The sequence below is a fragment of the Salvelinus namaycush genome, chromosome 3 (assembly GCF_016432855.1).
Source record: "Salvelinus namaycush isolate Seneca chromosome 3, SaNama_1.0, whole genome shotgun sequence".
NCBI lineage: Eukaryota > Metazoa > Chordata > Actinopteri > Salmoniformes > Salmonidae > Salvelinus > Salvelinus namaycush.
In genome coordinates this window covers 72,170,398-72,195,245 of record NC_052309.1, presented here as the reverse complement: position 1 = coordinate 72,195,245, position 24,848 = coordinate 72,170,398, and the positions used below count along the sequence as shown (strand labels likewise).

Below are 24,848 nucleotides of genomic sequence, written 5' to 3'. Positions count from 1 at the left end.
GCGAGGGAGAGAGAGGCTCTGACAGGCAGTTGCTCTCAGACAGATAGACCCAGTGTGATGCTGCTGCTGGATGTGAGCTGCTGTCCTCCTTTGACCCGCTCTCTGGTTCTACTGCTGGCTGACTGACTGACTAAGCCTGGGTCTGTGGTTATTAGGGCTGCTCTAGTTTCTTCCCTGGGTTGAGGAGAGAGCCACCGTGCTGGGGCTGTGTCTCTGGCTAACTGCCTGTCCGCCTGGTTCTCTGCTCCTGCCTGGCTGACTAACTGGTCCCTGTGCAGGCAGGCAGAGTGGGGTGATCTGAGCGGAGGAGAGGTGGAAGAGTGCAGGGCAGGGGGGTGGTAGGGGCTGAAGAGCGCAGAGCGGTGTGGAGGTGGGGGGACAGGCAAAATGAGCGTGCCGCTGCTGAAGATCGGGGCGGTGCTCAGCACCATGGCCATGGTGACCAACTGGATGTCCCAGACACTGCCCTCTCTGGTGGGACTCAACGGGACCACTGTCTCCCGAGGGGGCACCTCCGAGAGGATCGTCAGCGTGCGTACAGTAGACTGCTCTTTTCCCATCCTTTCTGTCTGCTGGGTGGAAGAGTTGGAGACCGGGAGAGGGGTCTCAGAGCGGTAGGGTGGTTGAAGTGGGGTTGGGGGGGTGGGTATCGGAGAGGGTCTGTCTCACGGGGACGGCGCTAAGAGAAATGATAGAGGATGAAAGCGGTGCATGTGAGAGCGATGCTGCTGGGAGTCAGACGAAGTGGGAATGATGTTCAGGGTCTTGTGTGAGTGATGCACCCAGGGAAGCGATCCAGAATGATTTTGCTGTGTTGATTGCTGGGAGGAGAAGGAGAATCAGGGGAGAACTGTCCTGCTGGTGAATCGTCTGTGTGCTGTGGGTGATCAGAGCTGAGATACTGCTGCTGTGGTGAGGGATGAGGATGTTGACTGATATGTCAGAGAGCTGGAGGGTGTAACTGATGATATGCCAACTCTGAGGTGATGATGATGATGATGATGATGGGGGGGGGCTTGGGAGATTTGGTCTCCAGCTCCTACACACCCTATTCCAGTTGGATGCGTATCTCGTTCCCCCATCTCTCTTTCCTTCGTCCCCTGTGTCAAAATGGACCGACTATGTATAGGTGTATGAGTTCAGAATCCAAGCAGGGACCTTCAAATGTGGTATCTCCTTGAGAGGTACATTATGTTGGGTTTCATGTGAGGAGCGTGTTAAGAGATTGAGATGTGAAGGTTTGTGTAGCTTGTTGTGGATGTACACGTGTGTACACTGTGATGTATGTGTGGTGTGACTGTGCATATGGATGCTCCGTATTGAGATGAGAGGTGTTGAGAAGTGTCAGGCAGAGGAATGCATCTGTCATGTTCAGGATCATTAGTAGTGAGTGATAGCCTTTGGTTCTTTCCTGGGTCTATTTTCATGGCATCTGCTCCCTTATTAAACGCCCAGCCCTGATGAAATGTGTGTGTCCAGCACTGTCCATCTGTGTGTGTGTGTGTGTGTCCAGCACTGTCCATCTGTGTGTGTGTGTGTGTCCAGCACTGTCCATCTGTGTGTGTGTGTGTGTGTGTCCAGCACTGTCCATCTGTGTGTGTGTGTGTGTGTCCAGCACTGTCCATCTGTGTGTGTGTGTGTGTGTCCAGCACTGTCCATCTGTGTGTGTCCAGCACTGTCCATCTGTGTGTGTGTGTGTGTGTGTGTGTGTGTGTGTGTCCAGCTCTGTCCATCTGTGTGTCCAGCTCTGTCCATCTGTGTGTCCAGCTCTGTCCATCTGTGTGTCCAGCTCTGTCCATCTGTGTGTGTGTGTGTCCAGCACTGTCCATCTGTGTGTGTGTGTGTGTGTGTGTGTGTCCAGCTCTGTCCATCTGTGTGTGTCCAGCTCTGTCCATCTGTGTGTGTCCAGCTCTGTCCGTGTGTGTGTGTCCAGCTCTGTCCGTGTGTGTGTGTCCAGCTCTGTCCGTGTGTGTGTGTCCAGCTCTGTCCGTGTGTGTGTGTCCAGCTCTGTCCGTGTGTGTGTGTCCAGCTCTGTCCGTGTGTGTGTGTCCAGCTCTGTCCGTGTGTGTGTGTCCAGCTCTGTCCGTGTGTGTGTGTCCAGCTCTGTCCGTGTGTGTGTGTCCAGCTCTGTCCGTGTGTGTGTGTCCAGCTCTGTCCGTGTGTGTGTGTCCAGCTCTGTCCGTGTGTGTGTGTCCAGCTCTGTCCGTGTGTGTGTGTCCAGCTCTGTCCGTGTGTGTGTGTCCAGCTCTGTCCGTGTGTGTGTGTCCAGCTCTGTCCGTGTGTGTGTGTCCAGCTCTGTCCGTCTGTGTGTGTCCAGCTCTGTCCGTCTGTGTGTGTCCAGCTCTGTCCGTGTGTGTTTGTCCAGCTCTATCCGTCTGTGTGTGTCCAGCTCTGTGTGTTTGTGTGCGCGCATGCCGCATGCCTGCCTCATTGCCTGCCTTCCTTAGTGCGTGTGTGCGTGTGTGTGTGTGTGTGTGTGTGTGTGTGTGTGTGTGTGTGTGTGTGTGTGTGTGTGTGTGTGTGTGTGTGTGTGTGTGTGCGCACTTACAGGTGTGTATTTCTTGGTCAATTCTCCCTATGGTCTCAGGAGCTGGGGTCCATCTGTCCAGAGAATTGTGACACTATCTTCCCAATCTATCCTCTATCGCAGAGCCCTATCCTCAATCAGTCCAGTCTTATCATAAAAGCCTGCTGCACCAACAAATACCACTTTATTGCACTGAGGCACCCAGCTGTAATAACTGTCTCAACGGCTCACTGGAGGAAACATTGTTTATGTTTTCACGGTTGAGGCTGAGCTCTATGAAGGTGTTGACCTTGTAGAGAGAGGTCTAGAAAAACATTCCCTGAGATGTGTTTATCTATTCTGCTAACGCAGCTCAAGCCAGGTATTTCTCTTCAAGTTCAATATCAATATAGCTTGTGTCTGATCTGTGTGTTTTTCAGAGTTTTAGCTGTTGAGGAACTAGGAATGATGACATTCCCATAGTGTCCCTGAATGAGTAGTACAGGAGTGGTTCTGCTTCCTGCCTGGGTGGGTGTGGTCTAAGTGGACTTCTTCTCCAGTGGACATGGACTGCAGGACCTGGCTGCTGATTGGAGGACGGCTCATAATAATGGAAACCATGTGTTTGATGTATTTGATACCATTCCACCTATTCCGCTCCAGCCATTACCACAAGTCCATCCTCCCCAATTAAGGTGCCACCAACCTCCTGTGGTCCCAATGTCCTTAGAATTCATGGCCAATACATGGCATCATTTGAAGTAGATGGTATAGTAGTATTGATAGTAGTGTGGCTATTGAAACAGAGCCATGGTCTGGAAGAGCTACTTCAGGGGGGCCTTTGAGATCCGTTCTGCTTCCATGGTTGATGTGGTGGTGATGGAGTCATCAGAGAGGAGGACCATTTCAAATGTTCTGCTTCAACAAAGAGCCAATTTGTGTTGCTCCTTATTTTTCATCCCTCTCAAAGCAACATCGAACGCTTCCATCAACAACATTTTCATATTTTAAAGTCTTAATGACAAATTCTATGAGACATGGTAGATTGGGTGGAATCTAAACACATTATAAAACTTTCTAAGGTTCAGCCATGCAGATGAGCTGGAGGTTAAACCTATGGAAGCAATGGGGGTTAAAGCATTAGAGGAACATTTGACTAACGTTGTTGTTAGGTTCATTTCAAACCCGCTAGTCCTTTCTTGGGTCGTCTAGTGATGTTGTGGTGCCAGTGTCCCGATGGCCATGTATGACTGCTCCTCACCCTAATGTCCCCATGCATGATCAATGTCCCACATTCACACTCCTCTGAGCTACAATCAGTCTGCTCCACTTGCTTTCCGTCCCTTTCCAACAACCAGCTGAGCTGAGCTGGTCCATGGCTGTGTGGCACTGCACTCAGCATCTAAAGAAGTTCACCATAGTGAGTTCTTCAAAACGACTGAGTCTGGGTATGACTAGCCTGGGTATGACTAGCCTGGGTATGACTAGCCTGGGTATGACTAGCCTGGGTATGACTAGCCTGGGTATGACTAGCCTGGGTATGACTAGCCCGGGTATGGTTAGCCCGGGTATGGCTAGCCCGGGTATGGCTAGCCCGGGTATGGCTAGCCCGGGTATGGCTAGCCCGGGTAGTGCAAAACCAAACCGTGAATAATCCAATAACACAAGACACAACCTTGACACAAGACGGTATGGCAGGACTCTATTACACTATCAAACAAGAAACAAGTGTGTGTGGTGGTGGTGGGGGGGGGGGGACAGTCTGTCAGACACACATACTCCACACAGTGCTGTTGTCCCTTTGATCTCTTGTATTAATAATAACCCAGCCAGGCAGAAGGCTGAAGAAGGGAAATATCAAAAGAGCCAGAGGAACAAACAATGGTCCCACACAAAGAGAGAGAGGCCTGCCACTCAGATTGGGGTCTCTACGCTAGTCTGTCTGCATGGTGTCCATGACTGTAAACTTTAGCACGTCGCAATCTAATAAATAAATCAATCTAATAAATCTTACTCCATGATTGATTTATGACGGCAGATGAAAGGACCAACTCAGATTAAAGTCGCTCCGTGTTCTTTTATCCATATTCATACATAGTTATTTTATGTTTGATGGTAGAACCTCTTCTCTTGTTATTTGAAGCTCTTAGATCCTCTGTATGAATGAATATTTAGATCTCTATGATGAATATTTATGAGGTATGATATAGCATGGAGTTAGAAGATATAGATATACATCAGATAGATAGATCACTTGTGGAGATGCTCTACTGGACACATTCACCAATCATCCTGACTGCAAACACACACATATACACTGAATATACAAAACATTAGGAACACCTTCCTAATATTGAGTTGCACACCCTTTTTCCCTCAGAACAGCCTTAATTCGTCGGGGCATGGACTCTACAAGGTGTCAAGTGTTCCACAGGGATGCTGGCCCCTGTTGACTCCAATGCATCCCACAATTGTGTCAAGTTGGCTGGATGGCCTTTGGGTGATGGACCATTCTTGATGCACATGGGAAACTGTTGATCGGGAAACTGTTGATCGTGAAAAACCCAGCAGCGTTGCAGTTCTTGCCACATTCAAACCAGTGCGCCTGGCAGATACTACCATACCCCGGTCAAAGGCACTTCAATCTTTTGTCTTGCCCAATTCACCCTCTGAATGGCACACATACACAATCAAGATTTAAAAATCCTTCTTTCACCTGTCTCCTCCCATTCATCTACACTGATTGTAGTGGATTTAACAGGTGACATCAATTCAGGATGATAACTTTTGCCTGGATGCACCTGGTCAGTCTACAGTATGTCATGGAAAGAGCTTGATCCTAATGTTTTGTACACTCAGTGTAAATATATATACAGCACAAGTCAAAGGTTTGAACACTCCTACTCATTCAAGGGGTTTTCTTTATTTTTACTATTTTCTACATTGTAGAATAATAGTGAAGACATCAAAACTATGAAATAACACATGGAATCATGTAGTATCCAGAAAAGTGTTAAACAAATAAGAGATTCTTCAAAGTAGCCAACCTTTGCTTTGATGACACCTTTGCACACTCTTGACATTCTCTTGTCGTGGAAATTCTTCCCTTACATTCTCAACCAGCTTCATGAGGTCGTCACCTGGAATGCATTTCAATTAACAGGTGTGCCTTGTTAAACGCATTAAGGAAAGAAATTCCACAATTTAAGCCAATCAGTTGTGTTGTCACAAGGTATGGGTGCTATACATAAGATAGCCATATTTAGTAAAAGACCAAGTCCATATTATGGCAAGAACAGTTCAAATAAGCAAAGAGAAATGACAGTCCATCATTACTTTTATTTATTTAATTGTTTTATTTATTTAAATCAGTTGAGAACAAATTCTTATTTACAATGACGGCCTACCACAAGGCCTCCTGCGACGACGGGGGCTGGGATAACATTTTTTTTTTTTTAACACACATCACGACAAGAGAGACAACACAGCACTACATAAAGAGAGACCTAAGACAACAACATAGCAAGGCAGCAACACAACATAAAAACAACATGGTAGCAACACAACATGGTAGCAGCACAAAATATGGTACAAACATTATTGGGCACAGACAACAGCACAAAGGGCAAGAAGGTAGAGACAACAATACATCACACAAAGCAGCCATAACTGTCAGTAAGAATGTCCATGATTGAGTCTTTGAATGAAGAGACTGAGATAAAACTGTCCAGTTTGAGTGTTTGTTGCAGCTCGTTCCAGTCGCTAGCTGCAGCGAACTGAAAAGAGGAACGACCCAGGGATGTGTGTGCTTTAGGGACCTTTAACAGAATGTGACTGGCAGACTGGGTGTTGTATGTGGAGGATGAGGGCTGCAGTAGATATCTCAGATAGGGGGGAGTGAGGCCTAAGAGGGTTTTATAAATAAGCATCAACCAGTCGGTCTTGAGACGGGTATACAGAGATGACGAATTTACAGGGGAGTATAGAGTGCAGTGATGTGTCCTATAAGGAGCATTGGTGGCAAATCTGATGGCAGAATGGTAAAGAACATCTAGCCGCTCGAGAGTGCCCTTACCTGCCAATCTATAAATGATGTCTCTGTAATTTAGCATAAGTAGGATGGTCATCTGAATTAGGGTTAGTTTGGCAGCTGGGGTGAAAGAGGAGCGATTACGATAGAGGAAACCAAGTCTAGATTTAACTTTAGCCTGCAGCTTTGATATGTGCTGAGAGAAGGACAGTGCACCGTCTAGCCATACTCCCAAGTACTTGTAGGAGGTGACCTCAAGCTCTAATCCCTCAGAGGTAGTAATAACACATGTGGGAGGAGGGGCCTTCTTCTTACCAAACCACATGACCTTTGTTTTGGAGGTGTTCAGAAGAAGGTTAAGGGCAGAGAAAGCTTGTTGGACACTAAGAAAGCTTTGTTGTAGAGCATTTAACACAAAATCCGGGGAGGGGCCAGCTGAGTATAAGACTCTATCATCTGCATATAAATGGATGAGAGAGCTTTCTACTGCCTGAGCTATGTTATTGATGTAAATTGATAAGAGCTTGGGGCCTAGGATTGAGCCTTGGGGTACTCCCTTGGTGACAGGCAGTGGCTGAGAGAGCAGATTTTCTGGCTTTATACACTGCACTCTTTGAGAGAGGCAGTTAGCAAACCAGGCCAAAGACCCCTCAGAGACACCAATACTCCTTAGCCGGCCTACAAGAATGGAATGGTCTACCGTATCAAAAGCTTTGGCCAAGTCAATAAAAATAGCTGCACCACATTGCTTAGAATCAAGGGCAATGGTGACATAATTTAGGACCTTTAAGGTTGCAGTGACACATCCATAACCTGAGCGGAAACCAGATTGCATACCCGACAGAATACTATAGACTTCAAGAAAGCCAAGTTGACAAGTTTTTCCAACACTTTTGATGAACAGGGCAAAATAGAAATAGGCCTGTAACAGTTAGGATCAGCTTGATCTCCCCCTTTCAATAAAGGATGAACCGTGGCTGCCATCCAAGCAATGGGAACCTCCCCAGAAAGGAGAGAGGCTTGGAAGTGATAGGGGCAGCAGCCTTAAAGAAGAACGTGTTTAAGCCATCTGAACCAGATGGTTTTTTGGGGTCAAGTTTAAGGAGCTCCTTTAGCACCTCGGACTCAGTGACTGGCTGCAGGGAAAAACTTTGTAGCTGGGCAGGGGAAAAAGAGGGAGAAGCATCGGGGATAGTCGCATTAGAAGGGGTGAGAGATGAGGAAATGTTGGACAGGCAAGGAGACATGACTGAGTCAAATAGGAATCCTGACTTAATGAAGTGGTGATTAAAGAGCTCAGCCATCTGCTTCTTGTCAGTAACAACCACATCATCAACATTAAGGGACATGGGCAGCTGTGAAGAGGAGAGTTTATTCTCCAGGTCTTTAACTGGTTTCCAGAACGTCTTGGTGTTAGACCCACAGAGAGAGAACTGCTCCTTAAAGTAACTAACTTTGGCCTTCCTGGATAGCCTGAGTGCACTTATTTCTCATTTGCCTGAACGAGAGCAAGTCAGTCTGAGTATGCGTGTACTGATGAGCCTTTCGCCAAATGCAATTCTTGAGGTGGAGTAACTCTGCAAAATCACGGTTGAACCAGGTGCTGAACCTGTTTTTAATTCTCATTTTCTTTATGGGGGCATGTTTGTTAACAATACCACTGAAAATATCAAAACAGAAGGTCCAAGCGTCTTCGACAGAGGGGATCAAGCTGATTCTATACCATTTTACAGAGGCCAGTTCATGAAGGAAAGCTTGCTCATAAGTCTTTTAGCAAGCGTCTATGACAAATCAGAACAGGTCATTTCACTGAGCAGCCATTACAAACACAGGCTGTAAAACAGTGATAAACTAAGGTCATTACAGATAACATTGAGGAGAGTAGCCTTTTCTGGGTGTTTGGAGTCAGACCTTGTGGGATTGGTAATAATCTGAGAAAGATTTAGGGAGTCCCGTTGCTTTAGGACTTGGTCAGGTGGTTTAATCATGTCCCAGTTTAGGTCACCTAGCAGGACAAATTCAGACTTAGTGTAAGGGGCCAGGAGAGAGCTTAGGGCAGGTTGGGTACAGGCCCGTGCTGATGGAGGACGATAACACCCAGAAACAGTCAACAAAGAGCTATTTGAAAGTGTAATGCTTAAAACCAGGAAATCAAATTGTTTGGGGACAGACTTGGTGGAGACAACTGAGCACTGAAGGTGATCCTTGGCCCACCTTTGGAAGATCTGTCTTGCCGAAAAATGCCTCACGTCCTCAACTGGCAGCTTCATTAAATAGTACCCGCAAAACACTAGTCTCAACGTCAACAGTGAAGAGGCGACTCCGAGATGCTGGCCTTCTAGGCAGAGTAGCAAAGAAGAAGCCATATCTCAGACTGGACAATAAAAATAAAAGATTAAGATGGGCAAAAGAACACAGACACTGGACAGAGTGACTCCAGCATCCCGGAGTCGCCTCTTCACTGTTGACGTTGAGACTGGTGTTGCAGGTACTATTTAATGAAGCTGCCAGTTGAGGACTTGTGAGGTGTCTGTTTCTCAAACTAGACACTCTAATGTACTTGTCCTCTTGCTCAGTTGTGCACCGGGGCCTCCCACTCCTCTTTCTATTCTGGTTAGGGCCAGTTTGCACTGTTCTGTGAAGGGAGTATTGTTTTTATTCATGTGTTCCCTTCCTGTCCTTACTATACCAATGGTTGCGGGTGTTCATTTCAGAAGGAGATAGTTCACTAACACAGGATGTATAGTTGGACCATGTTCCTCACCAGGACTGTATGGTTGTGCCAGGCTGGTCAGGGTAAGAAAGGGCAGGTCAAGTTACACTCCGACACCATTTTATAGACAGGAGCAAAGCCACCTGCCTTAATAGCACTTCAGGCCCTTCCACTGAGAAGAGCAGTACGTGACAGGAGCAAGAGAAAGAGAGCGGGAGGGAGATCTATCGGCACAAGAGGCACATAAGGATAGAGTGTAGAAGCAATAGAGACCTTTAAAGAGGGACCGAGGGAGGAGGAGAAGAAAGTGATGAGTTTATGAGTCATATTATTGACCAGTAGCCATGCTGTGCTGATTGTGGTAATCAGTTTTACTCTGGACTGCATGGGGAGACCAGGGGCCCTGCTGCTGCTGTGTTGCTGTGATTGTGTGATTCTTCATTGAGTTATATTTAAGACCAGCAGCTGGCCTGTGTGCATTCAGGGGTTGTGGGACTACTGCTCATTTCAGGTGTGTGTGTGTGTGTGTGTGTGTGTGTGTGTGTGTGTGTGTGTGTGTGTGTGTGTGTGTGTGTGTGTGTGTGTGTGTGTGTGTGTGTGTGTGTGTGTGTGTGTGTGTGTGTGTGTGTGTGTGTGTGTGTGTGTGTGTGTGTGTGCGCGCACACACACACTAGCTCATCATGGCAGGCCCGGTAATGATTGAGAGGTTCAGTTGATCTTTTGGCCATGACATAATTATGCATAACGGAGTGGAGCTGGAGTGTTTGTAACCCAGCAGATAGAGACAGATGTTTTCTGCCTGGCTGTGGGCATCGCTGGGCAGGCAGCGGCTAAAGACGGAAACACCAAGCAGGCTACATCACGTTGCAGAGAGACACACTCACTGCTCACTTTCCCTCAAATAGAATGCTACTGTACTCCAGGCTTGGAGACCCCTATTCTTTCTTTTATCTGTCCTTCATCTCCCTCTCTGACTCGCTGTCTCTCTTCTTCAAATTCCTCTCTGACCCCTTTTTATCCCCTCTTGCCCTTCTCTCAGACCCAATCTCTTTCTTCCTCTCTCTCTGCTTATGAAAGTTGTAATAGACTTCCCGTCACGCTCGTAAAGTGGGGAGCTGCTGATTTATAATCTCATTTATCCTGGCTATACAGCGCGCAGCTCAGCTCTGCTCCGCTCCAGGGATGAATGCTCCGCTCCTAATGAAACACTGGAGGAAGTCAATTCTGCAGGCTTGAGCCCGCAGCGTAGCCCAGCCGCTAACACCTAATTGGTTAATCCCCACTGTAGTTAGTTCATTGGGGCTCGACTGGTAATGAGGCTGGCTGTGAGCTGATGGGTGAGGCGGTGGATAGCTGTTGAGATATAAACTCAGCAAAAAAAGAAACGTCCTCTCACTGTCAACTGTGTTTATTTTCAGCAAACTTAACATATGTAAATATTTGTATGAACATAACAAGATTCAACAACTGAGACATAAACTGAACAAGTTCCACAGACATGTGACTAACAGAAATGGAATAATGTGTCCCTGAACAAAGGGAGGTCAAAATCAAAAGTAACAGTCAGTATCTGGTGTGGCCACCAGCTGCATTAAGTACTGCAATGCATCTCCTTCTCATGGACTGCACCAGATGTGCCAGTTCTTGCTGTGAGATGTTACCACAATCTTCCACCAAGGCACCTGCAAGTTCCCGGACATTTCTGGGGGGAATGGCTCTAGCCCTCACCCTCCGATCCAACAGGTCCCAGACATGCTCAAAGGGATTGAGATCCGGGCTCTTCGCTGGCCATGGCAGAACACTGACATTCCTGTCTTGCAGGAAATCACGCACAGAACGAGCAGTATGGCTAGTGGCATTGTCATGTCAGGGTGAGCCTGCGGGAAGGGTACCACGTGAGGGAGGAGGATGTCTTCCCTGTAACGCACTGCGTTGAGATTGCCTGCAATGACAACAAGCTCAGTCCGATGATGCTGTGACACACCATGACGGACCCTCAGACCATGACGGACCCTCCACCTCCAAATCGATCCCGCTCCAGAGTACAGGCCTCGGTGTAACGCTCATTCCTTCGATGATAAACGTGAATCCGACCATCACCCCTGGTGAGACAAAACTGCGACTCGTCAGAGAAGAGCACTTTTTGCCGGTCCTGTCTGGTCCAGCGACGATGGGTTTGTGCCCATAGGCAACGTTGTTGACGGTGATGTCTGGTGAGGACCTGCCTTACAGGCCTACAAGCCCTCAGTCCAGCCTCCCTCAGCCTATTGCGGACAGTCTGAGCACTGATGGAGGGGTTGTGTGTTCCTGGTGTAACTTGGGCAGTTGTTGTTGCCATCCTGTACCTGTCCCGCAGGTGTGATGTTCGGATGTACCAATCCTGTGCAGGTGTTGTTACACGTGGTCTGCCACTGCGAGGACGATCAGCTGTCCGTCCTGTCTCCCTGTAGTGCTGTCTTAGGCTTCTCACAGTATGGACATTGCAATTTATTGCCCTGGCCACATCTGCAGTCCTCATGCCTCCTTGTAGCATCCCTAAGGCACGTTCACGCAGATGAGCAGGGACCCTGGGCATCTTTCTTTTGTTGTTTTTCAGAAACAGTAGAAAGGCCTCTTTTTAGTGTCCTACATTTTGATACCTGTAACCTTAATTGCCTACCGTCTGTAAGCTGTTAGTGTCTTAACGACCGTTCCACAGGTGCATGTTCGTTAATTGTTTATGGTTCATTGAACAAGCATGGTAAACAGTGTTTAAACCCTCTACAATGAAGATCTGTGACGTTATTTGGATTTTTACGAAGTATCTTTGAAAGACAGCGTCCTGAAAAAGGGATGTTTCTTTTTTTGCTGAATTTAGTAGAGGTTTGAGGAGGTAGAGATGCCAGTGGCAGGGTGGTGGTACTGCAGGAGATTGGGTCACCTTGATAGAGACACTGTGACATCACCCACAGGTCTGTTGACTTCTCAATTTATCAGTCTTTATGGTCATTGGTCAGTCTGTGATCAAAGATTGATCATAGGTAATCAATGCCAAATAAGTAACCAATCTCCTCATTGGTCATTCACCTGACCATTTATCACTCATCTGTTTATCCACCCAGCTCCTAGTGTTTAATCTCAATCTAAACTCGGCTAACTGTTTCTCTTTAGGACAATGTTTAGAGGTTAGAAAGCAACACAATCACCAGCGTTCAAAGATGAATAAGCTCAGTGATGGCCACAAAGAATTCAGCCTTCTCTCCTCATCTCACCTCTCCTCTTCCCCACCTCCAGCAGGTATGGTACTGAATGTGTCACTCACTCTTCTGACTGTGCAGAGATAGAGACAGAGATAGTCAAGCCACGGGCTCAGCAGCTAGAGGAAATTGCTTCCATCGCACTGAAATTCGACCATTTTCCTATTTTCTCTGTCAGCCTTTCTTTTACCGCATGTCCCTCTCTACCTCCTTCACTCTCTGTTTAAGTATCTCTCTGTCAATCTAGCATGGCAGGATGGCTGGTGGGGAGAGAATGGTGTGCTGTGGTGGTGTGGCAGACCCTGGTTCAAATAGTATTGGTTTCCTTTCAAATACTTACAGTATTTAATTGAGCCTGTCTGGAGCGCCAGATGGGTGGGATTTGCACTTTTGGGCCTTCTCCATTATGCCAGACGAGCTTAATCAAGCACCGTTGGAGCATTCAAAAGAAAGCATATACTATTTGAACCCAGGTCCGATAGAGCCGCCCAGAGAGAGAGGAGAGATCCTAGTGATGATTCATGTGGAGGGGGCAGGTCAGACGTCTTAAGAGCAATGTAATTTTCATTTTAGTGACTAAGACCCATTTGATTTGTAATCCCCCATCCCCCGTTTTTTATTACCGCTGTCATCTCCTTAATGGGCTTTCGCATGGCAGCATTGACTGTGACATCCCCAAATCTGCCGCTTTACGTTTTCTATGTCATCTGCAGCTCCTAATGGAGCCATTTCTGGGACACCAGCAGCACCTCTCTCCTCAAACACCCGTCTGGATCTGTCTGTGACTGTGGGAGAATAGGATTATAGTCAGGACTTGCTTTGCTGCCTCTTTAAAGCCTTGCTGAATGTTCAGTAGATGAATAAGCTCAGTGATGGCCACAAAGAATTAAAAGAGCTCTTTTATCATAAAGACTAAGTTAACATACATGTTGTACTACATACACAGTTCTCCATTCAACTCCCTGTCTGTCTGTCTCAGTCAGTCAGATACTATTCAAGCTTGGCATTTGAAGCTTATAGCTTTTCCCTTGATGCTCAGGAGATTGCTGTTAAAATCCTAATGAGAGGCTGGGAGCATGGATGCATGGTGCGAGCGTGTACTATGTGTACAGATGCTAGATGAACCATTGTAAATTTGCCTGTTCTCGTCCCGGGAGAGGGAATTTAATAACAATCATATTTACATAAATAAGTGGGTGTTGTGTAACAAAATGTCAACTCACTTTGATCAGACTCCTACACACCACTACTGCTGCTTATGGGGGCTGATGTTTACATGGATATAGATCTGCAGCACGTATATCGACAGTATCTGCGCTCCCGAAGCTGCCAGACAAATTAGTGCAGCTGTATCTCTACCCCAAGATTCCTCCTCCTCTCCTCTGCTCCCCCTGCAGCCACCTGCTCCCTCTGCCATTACGGGGAGATGAGGGAAATTACTTCCAGAAGTAATAGGTGGGTGGTAATGAAATTGGGTCTGATTTTAATAAGCTCTTCATTTAAAAGTCAGTGTTATGAAACATTAATGAACAGGAGATGTCTCACTCTGCACGAACCTTTTCCGCACCAGTGAATTGTCTGGAGAACACAGTCACCGTATGTGTGAAGATGTGACGATAAGAGGATATGAGGGCGATGGTGGAGCATGCGTTGCTGCACCAGATGTTCTGCATATTCGTTTCATGATCATTAGGCTGATTATATACAACTGGAGCATGTATGGTAGGTTGCATCATGTGCTGCGTGTAATATTACTGTGCCTGATGTTTTACGTATTGCTTTGTAGTGTTAATGAGTAGTGACGGGGGAAAAATGGACACAGTTTCATATCGAGATATTTATTCAGACATATTATATCATTTTGACAATATCGCAGTAGTATTTTTGCGCTAATTGGCTGTACCTGCACCAAACTCCAGTATTTCTCCATCTTTTTAAATAGGGAGCCAATTTGTTTTCAGCCATTTTATTTCCGTGACTGATCAAAACTCGTTTTCTCATGGCTCTCTCTTGTCCCTCTGTAGAAGACACATGGTGAGCAGTATGTTTGGAACATCGAAACACAATCAAATCACAGTATCAAATTGCAACACATACAGAATCGTGAGAATCACAATATATATCGTATCGGCACCTAAGTATCGTGATTAATATCGTTTCGCGAGTCCCCGGGCAATTCCCAGCCCTGTAATTGATCTGACATTTAGGCAGAGGAATACTGAAAATAGGAACGGATCAGTAACATCTAAACCACACCGGCCACGTTGCGTGCGCAAGTGGTGCAAAATAAATGTACACATGTTATTCAGTCATTTCAGCCACACCACTCGGGCCTGTGAACGTGCGTATTGTCTGTGTAGCCAAGCGCTAAACTAGATCTTGGTTCTAATTGAGACACTTAATGTCCAGCCTCTCCATTCTACTCATTGTTGTTCAGGAGCTTCCAACCCCACGTGGGTATTTGAACGATGAACGAGGAGATATTAATCACAGATAACTAACAAAAAACTCAAAGGGCATAATTGTGATCATTTTTTGCAATAGCATAAATGAAATGTATTTATTATATGTTAGAATGTATTGGCTCAGAACGAGATTACTAGATGCCCAGCTTTTCTAGTGTTAATAGTCGGAGTAAAGAAACATGATTTTGTAAGATGTGGATGGACAAAATCAACATGCGCATGATGGAGGATGCACTCTAGTGGCCGGTGTAGTCAGTATGTGGACACCCCTTCAAATTCGTGGTTTCGGCTATTTCAACCACACCCGTTGCTGACAGGTGTATGAAATCGAACACACAGCCATGCAATCTCCATATTCAAACATTGGCAGTAGAATGGCCTTACTGAAGAGCTCAGTGACTTTCAACGTGGCACCTTCACCACCTTTCCAACGAGTCAGTTCGTCAAATTTCTGCCCTGCTAGAGCTGCCCCGGTCAAGTGCTGTTATTGTGAAGTTGAAACATCTAGGAGAAAAAACGGCTCAGCTGCGAAGTGGTAGGCCACACAAGCTCACAGAAAGGGACCGCCGAGTGCTGAAGCGGGTAAAAATCGTCTGTCCTCGGTTTCAACACTCACTACTGAGTTCCAAACTGCCTCTGGAAGCAACGTCAGCACAATAACTGTTCGTTCGGGAGCTTCCTGAAATGGGTTTCCTTGGCCGAGCAGCAGCACACAAGCCTAAGATCACCATGCGCAATACCAAGCGTCAGCTGGAGTGGTATAAAACTTGCCGTCACTGGACTCTGGGGCAATGGAAACACGTTCTCTGGAGTGATGAATCACGCTTCACCATCTGGCAGTCCGGCAGACGAATCTGGATTTGGCAGATGCCAGAAGAACGCTACCTGCCCCAATGCATAGTGCCAAGTAAAGTTTGGTGGAGGAGGAATAATGGTCTGGGTCTGTTTTTCATGATTCGGGCTAGGCCTCAACGTTCCAGGGGGAACGGGGGAGAGACGGAGAGAGAGAGATTAGCCTCAGACTAGAGAATAGAGCGTTCGAGCTGCAGGAAACTCGATGATGTAAAGGTGGAATAATAAAGAGTACAGACAGGAATATTGCGCACAGTAACCGGCTAGACAGGCCACTGTGACATAAAGATATTACTGCCTATTTGAATAACATTGACACCCAAAGCACCTTGAAAAATGAATGTGTAACAATACTTATCAGAAGTCATGTTGCTTGATGCTGTTTGCCATCATGTTTCTGTCATCATTTAGAGTTAATGTACTGTATCTTGTTTAATGTTTACCACATGCATTAGTGGTGAGCTTTGGCAGCATGCATTAAAATTCAGAGAGAGAGAGAGAGAAAAAAACACACATTGGCTCCCAGGGTGGTTGCTACTTTATACTCCAAACACAGTCCTCCTGTCTGTCCCCCAAACCATTCTAAAATGATCGTCTTTCTCTCCACTTTCGATGGGCTTGTGTCCTTAATTGCATTGCTCTTCTCTCTCTCATTACAATTGACTTTGTATTCTGTGTGGGGGTTTGTGTCCATATGCGTGTGTGTTGTACTAAAGCCATGTTTGCGTGTGTGTATGTGTCTCTTACAGGCGTGTGTGTGTTTCTGTACAGTATGTCAATGCTTGAGTGTGTGTTTCTGTACAGTATGTCAATGCTTGAGTTTGTGTTTCTGTACAGTATGTCAATGCTTGAGTGTGTGTGTACACTACTTCTCCTGATTGGATTATTAAGAGAGACATCCATCCTTTCAGCCCCTCCCATGGTGCTCTGGTAAAGAACAGTGCTATCGATCCCAATACAGCTCTATTTCCTCTCTGTGTCCAAACTTATTAGAAGCTCTCCTCTCACACAGTCCTTTGATCCCTCCTTCCCTTTCTCTACTTTGTAAGCCCCGCTCTCTCTCCCCCCCCTTATTTTGTTCTCTCTCTACATCCTCTCCTTTCTTTCGCCTTCTTACTTTTCTTTACGGCATCTCTCTATTCCATTCTCCCTCTCTCCCCCTCTCTCTTTCTATCACTATCTCACCCCCCTCTCTCTGTGGCTCCGTGCAGGCTATCTATCCTAGCCCAGAGGAGGGCTGGCAGATCTACAGTTCAGCTCAGGATGCAGATGGGAAGTGTATCTGTACAGTGGTGGCCCCGGCCCAGAACATGTGTAACCGAGACCCACGCAGTCGGCAGCTCCGACAGCTCATGGAGAAGGTAACAGCCGTCAACAACACACACACTCACACATTTTGTTTTCCACGTCTGGTACAATCACACACGCACACACACAACGCAGGCATAGAAACGAATCCACACCCTGGCCTCTTCTGTAGTAAACCAATTAGACTCTTAGCAATGAACAGTCACATTATGACAGTCACACTATGACAGTCACACTCACTCATTCCCACTGAGATTTGATCAGTCATGCATGCAAACATTGTGTGTCAGAATACTTAGTTCGTTAGTCAAAACGATTGCAGTAGCTTTAGAAAAAAAGGTACCCATGAAGATTGGATTCATTGAGCCTTCACCTTGTAGCATTGTTCCAATTGGATCCGTTAGGCTGAAAAACAAAGTCAAGAAAAAGCAGTGAGGAAAAAGAATATAAACCAGATCAGTAAATGGAGCAGCCAGCCTACTGCTGCAGCTGCACTCGAACTGTTCACACACAATGTCAGTTTAAATAAACAGTCGAACACACCAGCTCTCTACACTCATACACGGTGTAGAGAGTGTATGAGTGTAGAGAGATGGTGTAGAGAGTGTATGAGTGTGGAGAGATGGTGTAGATACACTCTCTACACCATCTCTCTACACTCATACACTCTCCACACTATCTCTCTACACTCATACACTCTCTACACCATCTCTCTACACTCATACACTCTACACCATCTCTCTACACTCATACACTCTACACCATCTCTCCACACTCATACACTCTCTACTAGAGGTCGACCGATTAATCGGAATGGCCGATTAATTAGGGACGATTTCAAGTTTTCATAAGAATCGGAAATCGGTAATTTTGGACGCCGATTTAAAATAAAATAAATAATAATATGTTAATTCTTATTTTATTTTTTTTACACCTTTATTTAACTAGGAATGTCAGTTAAGAACACATTCTTTTTTTCAATGACGGCCTAGGAACGGTGGGTTAACTGCTTTCTTCAGGGGGCAGAACGACAGATTTTTACCTTGAATCCCTGGGCTGACAATCTTGCAACCTTACGGTTAACTAGTCCAACGCTATAACCACCTGCCTCACAAGGAGCCCGCCTGTTACGCGAATGCAGTAAGAAGCCAAGGTAAGTTGCTAGCTAGCATTAAACTTATCTTGTAAAAAACAATCAATCAATCATAATCACTAGTTATAACTACACATGGTTGATGATATTACTAGTTTAACTAGCGTGTCCTGCGTTGCATATAATCGATACAGTGCGCATTCGCGAAAAGGACTGTCGTTGCTCCAACGTGTACCTAACCATAAACATCAATGCCTTTCTTAAAATCAATACACAGAAGTATATATTTTTAAACCTGCATATTTAGCTAAAAGAAATCCAGGTTAGCAGGCAATATTAACCAGGTGAAATTGTGTCACTTCTCTTGCGTTCATTGCATGCAGAGTCAGGGTATATGCAACAGTTTGGGCCGCCTGGCTCATTGCGAACAAATTTTCCAGAATTTTACGTAATTATGACATAACATTGAAGGTTGTGCAATGTAACAGGAATATTTAGACTGATGGATGCCACCCGTTAGATAAAATACGGAACGGTTCCGTATTTCACTGAAAGAATAAATGTTTTGTTTTCGAGATAATAGTTTCCGGATTCGACCATATTAATGATCTAAGGCTCGTATTTCTGTGTGTTATTATGTTATAATTAAGTCTATGATTTGATAGAGCAGTCTGACTGAGCGATGGTGGGCACCAGCAGGCTCGTAAGCATTCATTCAAACAGCACTTTCGTGTGTTTTGCCAGCAGCTCTGCTGTTTATGAATTCATGCCTATCAACTCCCGAGATTAGGCTGGTGTAACCGATGTGAAATGGCTATCTAGTTAGCGGGGTGCGTGCTAATAGCGTTTCAAACGTCACTCGCTCTGAGACTTGGAGTAGTTGTTCCCCTTGCTCTGCATGGGTAACGCTGCTTCGAGGGTGGCTGTTATCGATGTGTTCCTGGTTCGAGCCCAGGTAGGAGCGAGGAGAGGGACGGAAGCTATACTGTTACACTGGCAATACTAAAGTGCCTATAAGAACATCCAATAGTCAAAGGTATATGAAATACAAATGGTATAGAGAGAAATAGTCCTATAATTCCTATAATAACTACAACCTAAAACTTCTTACCTGGGAATATTGAAGACTCATGTTAAAAGGAGCCACCAGTTTTCATATGTTCTCATGTTCTGAGCAAGGAACTTAAACGTTAGCTTTCTTACATGGCACATATTGCACTTTTACTTTCTTCTCCAACACTTTGTTTTTGCATTATTTAAACCAAATTGAACATGTTTCATTATTTATTTGAGGCTAAATTGATTTTATTGATGTATTATATTAAGTTAAAATAAGTGTTCATTCAGTATTGTTGTAATTGTCATTATTACAAATAAATTTATAAAATTGGCCGATTTTTAATCGGTATCGGCTTTTTTTGGTTCTCCAATAATCGGTATCGGCGTTGAAAAATCATAATCAGTCGACCTCTACTCTCTACACCATCTCTCCACACTCATACACTCTCTACACCATCTCTCTACACTCATACACCATCTCTCTACACTCATACACTCTGTCGTGTCTTTGGCTATGCCGGATTAAGTGATATGACATGCTATTCTATAAAATCCTTTCTCCGAAATTAATATTACCTGATTGAGCTAATCATGTAAATGTAATTAACTAGAAAGTCGGGGCACCACAAAATAATATTTATAGAGCTGTTATCTTCCGAATAAACTCTTAAAGACCTAGTAATATTTTACATCAATAGCAGTCAATATTAATCGTCACCTTATTTCAGTCTCATCTGAAATTTGTAAATTCTTGTTTATCTTCACGAACCCTGGCTAACAGTTGAATCAGCAATACAAAATTGGGTTTAATTATTTATTTACTAAATACCTAACTAATCACACAGAATTACATATACACCGAATGAATCATACCTTGATTACAAATTATGTCATAAAGGAAAACGTCCCTAGCGGACGGAACAGATATGACAGCTGGTTACACAAAGAAAAGGGGGCTGGGTTTGAGTGAAAGAGCGGGGAGACTGAAGAACAAAGGGAGAAGCGATGTCTCTATCGGGCCGTAGGCAGCTACTCTATCGTAAATACAGAAACTTAAGCGTTCTAAATTACCGCCCATTTGGAAAAGGAAAATGCAAGAAATATTTACTCTGAGCTGTGCTTCAATAGGTTGGTGGTAGATGGAAGGCCGTGTTGCCCAACAGTCCTTTGTTCTTTGAAGAGTGTCTCTGGTGGTGAACAAAATACGTTGTAGTGTCGTCGTTGTGTGGTAGACGGGATACTCTGTCTGTCCTTTCCTAGCCCACGTTTACAGCTGCTGTTGCTAACTCAACGACTAGGATGTCTCACTTCTTTAGTGAATAAGAGTTCAAAGTTCATACCATTCACAACCAAAGCTCACGCTGAGGTTGGCTTAGTTCTGTAGTTGACATGTTAGTCCTTTTAACGTATGGACCGTCGTCCTCGGAACAGAAGGTTACATTTTCGTCAAGGGCTTATATAGTGGAGGGAGAAGGGTGTGTTTTCATAGTTTTATAACCCATGTATCTTCACAGGGGCGGGCCACTGATTGAGCAGAGCCCTAACCTTATGAAAACCCAAATCTCTCATTTGGAAGCTAAAATTACATTTAATCTTTTCACCAATAATTATATATTCAAACATTACAATTGGACAACAATTCCATGTGAATCTGATAACTATAATATGTAGACTTTCCACTGTACCGTTTGTCATCCTATCATTGATGAGAATGTCTCAGATGACAACCGAACTGACATCATATTTATTAAGTACCAACGCATATGTTCAACTGGTCGTATTACCAAAATATGGTTCATTTCCCCCCAGAATCTCTATGTTAACCAAGGGATTTTCAATAGTCACATCAGTAGGGTAGAGAGAGGAAAAAAAGGGGGGAGAGGTATTTATGACTGTCATAAACCTACCCCCAGGCCAGCGTCATGACAACTCTCTACACCATCTCTCTACACTCATACACTCCACACCATCTCTACACTCATACACTCCACACCATCTCTTTACACTCATACACTCTCTACACCATCTCTCTACACTCATACACTCCACACCATCTCTCTACACTCTCTACACTCATACACTCTCTACACCATCTGTCTACACTCATACACTCTCTACACTCATACACTCTCTACACCATCTGTCTACACTCATACACTCTCTACACCATCTCTCTACACTCATACACTTTCTACACCATCTCTCCACACATACACTCTCTACACCATCTCTCTCCACACATACACTTTCTACACCATCTCTCTACACTCATACACTTTCTACACCATCTCTCCACACTCATACACTCTCTACACCATCTCTCTACACTCATACACTTTCTACACCATCTCTCCACACTCATACACTTTCTACACCATCTCTCCACACTCATACACTTTCTACACCATCTCTCCACACTCATACACTTTCTACACCATCTCTCCACACTCATACACTTTCTACACCATCTCTCCACACTCATACACTCTCTACACCATCTCTCTACACTCATACACTTTCTACACCATCTCTCCACACTCATACACTTTCTACACCATCTCTCCACACTCATACACTCTCCACACCATCTCTCCACACTCATACACTCTCTACACTCATACACTCTTTACACCATCTGTCTACACTCATACACTTTCTACACCATCTCTCCACACTCATACACTCTCCACACCATCTCTCCACACTCATACACTCTCTACACCATCTCTCTACACTCATACACTCTCGACACTCATACTCTCTACACCATCTCTCTACACTCATACACTCTCTACACCATCTCTTTACACTCATACACTCTCTACACCATCTCTTTACACTCATACACTCTCTACACCATCTGTCTACACTCATACACTCTCTACACCATCTCTCTACACCATCTCTCTACACTCATACACTCTACACCATCTCTCTACACTCATACACTCTACACCAGCTCTCTACACTCATACACTCTACACCAGCTCTCTACACTCATACACTCTCTACACCATCTCTCTACACTCATACACTACAGCACAGCAGCCATATGAAATAGAATGCCTCTAAAAAAAATGCCTCATTCATGCACTCATTCACACACATCTGTTTTTGTGCCTGCCTCTAACAAAGCTGTGTGTGAAACACATATCCTCAAACATGTAGAGAGATGCTGGAATAGCTTGGCAGCGGCCTCAGAGCACTGAATATGCAAATGCAATCTCCAACCACTCTCTGCACCCCACACACATACATGCACATACACACACACCCAGGTTTGGGGAGAGGGACGCTGAATTCCAAACTCCATAGACTCTCCTGTAAGTCTGAAATTATTGCATAGGTTTAAGCCACCCCAGCAAATCAGAAGCCAAGGTGAATCACAAGGTGTAACCTAACCGATCCTTTCAGGTCTAGAAAAGAGCCTAGTGGTTTGGTAGGGTATTATGAGAGAGAGAGAGAGAGAGATGCCGAGAGCGCGTCAGTCGGCATGTATATCTAACCCCAACTCTCCACCTCCTTCCAGAGGTTTCAGCGGTTGTGTTGTGGCTAATAATTTGGCTTGCTGAGACTCTTGTCCAGGCCTTTTTCCCCAGCAGGGCACTCTGCTCTAACTTCTCATAGACACATCTCCAGCTCTACTGTACATACTAGACCACTGGAGCCTGGCAGGAGACTGTATTGAGTTAGGATTGGTGAGGGGAGTCTGTGGGTGGTAAAAAGATAGAGGCGGAGGGAGAGAGAGAGATAGGAAGGCCGACATTGATAGGGTGCTGAGAGGAGAGGTGAGGTAAATTGAGATGCTGAATGGGCTGTGGAAGCCTCAGTGTATCAATGAGACACCTGAATTCTCTGATCTCATTCACACTGATAGCAATCTTTTCCCCTTCCTTTCACGCTGTGTGTCTCCTCCGCTCAGGTTTTTTTTTTTTTCAATTTAAAGTTTTATTAAGTTTTCAATCAACCAACCAAACACATTCCACATTCACAGATGTGACAGACTTAAAAAAATAATAATAATAAAAAATTGTTTTATATATATATATATATACACATACATACATACATACATACATACATACATACATACATACATACATACATACATACATACATACATACATACATATATATATATACACATACATACACACAAATAATAATTATAACAAAATTTAAAATATAGAACTTGCAGCAGCACTATCAAGGTTCTTATTAGCTATTTCCAGCCTTAGCTGAGATGACGAGCCAATAATTAGTTTTTTAGATTTTACAGCACCTTACACAACACGCATCTGCTCATCTCCCTGATCCCCCCATTCACTCTGTCCAATTTGAAATATAGTTGAGTAGTGGAGACCAGAGTCTATCAAACTTGGGCTGTCTCTTGTGGAGGTCATAAGTGAGCTTTTCAAGAGGGAGAAAGTCAACAATCTGGTCAATCCACATTTTAAATGTAGGAGAAGTATTAGAGGCCCACAATAGAAGAATACATTTCTTAGCAAAGTATGTAATGGTCATGAGCAGATTTTATCTGTCAGGATCAAGAACAAAGTCCTGCTGGGCATTAAGAAGATAGAGACACAGGGTCATATCAAACTGTACATCTAGTATTTTCTGTGCAGCAGTATGTATAGATTGCCAAAATCTGGCAATCTCTCTACAGCTCCAAAATACATGCATATAGGTTCCACTTTCAGAGGTACATCTTTTACAGTTAGGAGAAATGTCTGTTTTCATTTTATGGAGTCTCAAGGGAGTGTAATAAAATTTGTACAAAAATTTGTAATTAGATTCTTTCATTTTTACATTAGTAGAGGAGCAGTATACCCTGTCGCAAACCTCCGCCCATAACTCATCACTGATAGTCAGACCAAGGTCCTTTTCCCATATTATTTTCAAAGGAGTAAAGGAGGATCCTCCTTTCTCAGAAAGGAGTCTATAGATATAGGATATTTTGCCTTTAATGGATTGTGCTGTGACAAGAAGGGTTTCAACTTCATTCAACTGAGTTCTAAACCTCCTCTTGGAAGTAAATGAGGAGATGACATGTCTAATTTGAAGATATTTAAAAAAAAAAAAATGGGATCTTGGCACATTGAATTCACTGCAGAGCTCTTGAAAGGATTTCAGTGTAGTGGTCTTCTGATGAAATAGGTCTGAAAAGGTCCTGATTCCTAGAGTATGCCAAAGATTAAAGTTGGCATCCCTCAGGGCTTTTGGCAAGTCTGGGTTGCCTACTATAGGCGAGTGAGAACATATTTGGGAGGAGATGCCCAGGTATTTCTTACAGTCCCTCCACGCTAGTAGGGTGCTGTAAATCACAAATGTTTTGGCTATGTTGCCCACTTCACTAAAGTTATTAATGAATATAGTTGCCGCTCAGGTTTTTGACTGACACACACACACATTTGTGTCCACACACACACACACTTTTTTGACGAATGCACAAATGTGTTTGTGGGCATGGTGTGTGTGAGCTTGTAAGACAGCAGCTGTGAAGGACTACCACTCCGGTCTAATAAAGGCCAGACTAATGAGGACACCTGGGATCAGTGGTTCTGTCTCTGAGCCGCCCACCCA

At 44.7% G+C, this 24,848-nt stretch overlaps 1 protein-coding gene across 2 annotated transcripts in view; it reads left to right on the top strand.

The window, feature by feature from the left end:
* Positions 1-387: 387 nt before the first annotated feature.
* The window catches only part of olfm2a (olfactomedin 2a), a 36,451-nt gene continuing 11,990 nt past the window's right edge, over positions 388-24,848 (top strand). Inside the window, exons 1-2 of one of the 2 annotated variants that reach the window (XM_038989228.1) lie at positions 388-525; positions 17,014-17,163. In XM_038989228.1, coding sequence (XP_038845156.1) covers positions 388-525; positions 17,014-17,163 — 288 coding nt within the window. Of the gene's footprint in view, positions 532-17,013; positions 17,164-24,848 lie in introns of both variants that reach the window. The other variant, XM_038989227.1, reaches the window with a different exon arrangement.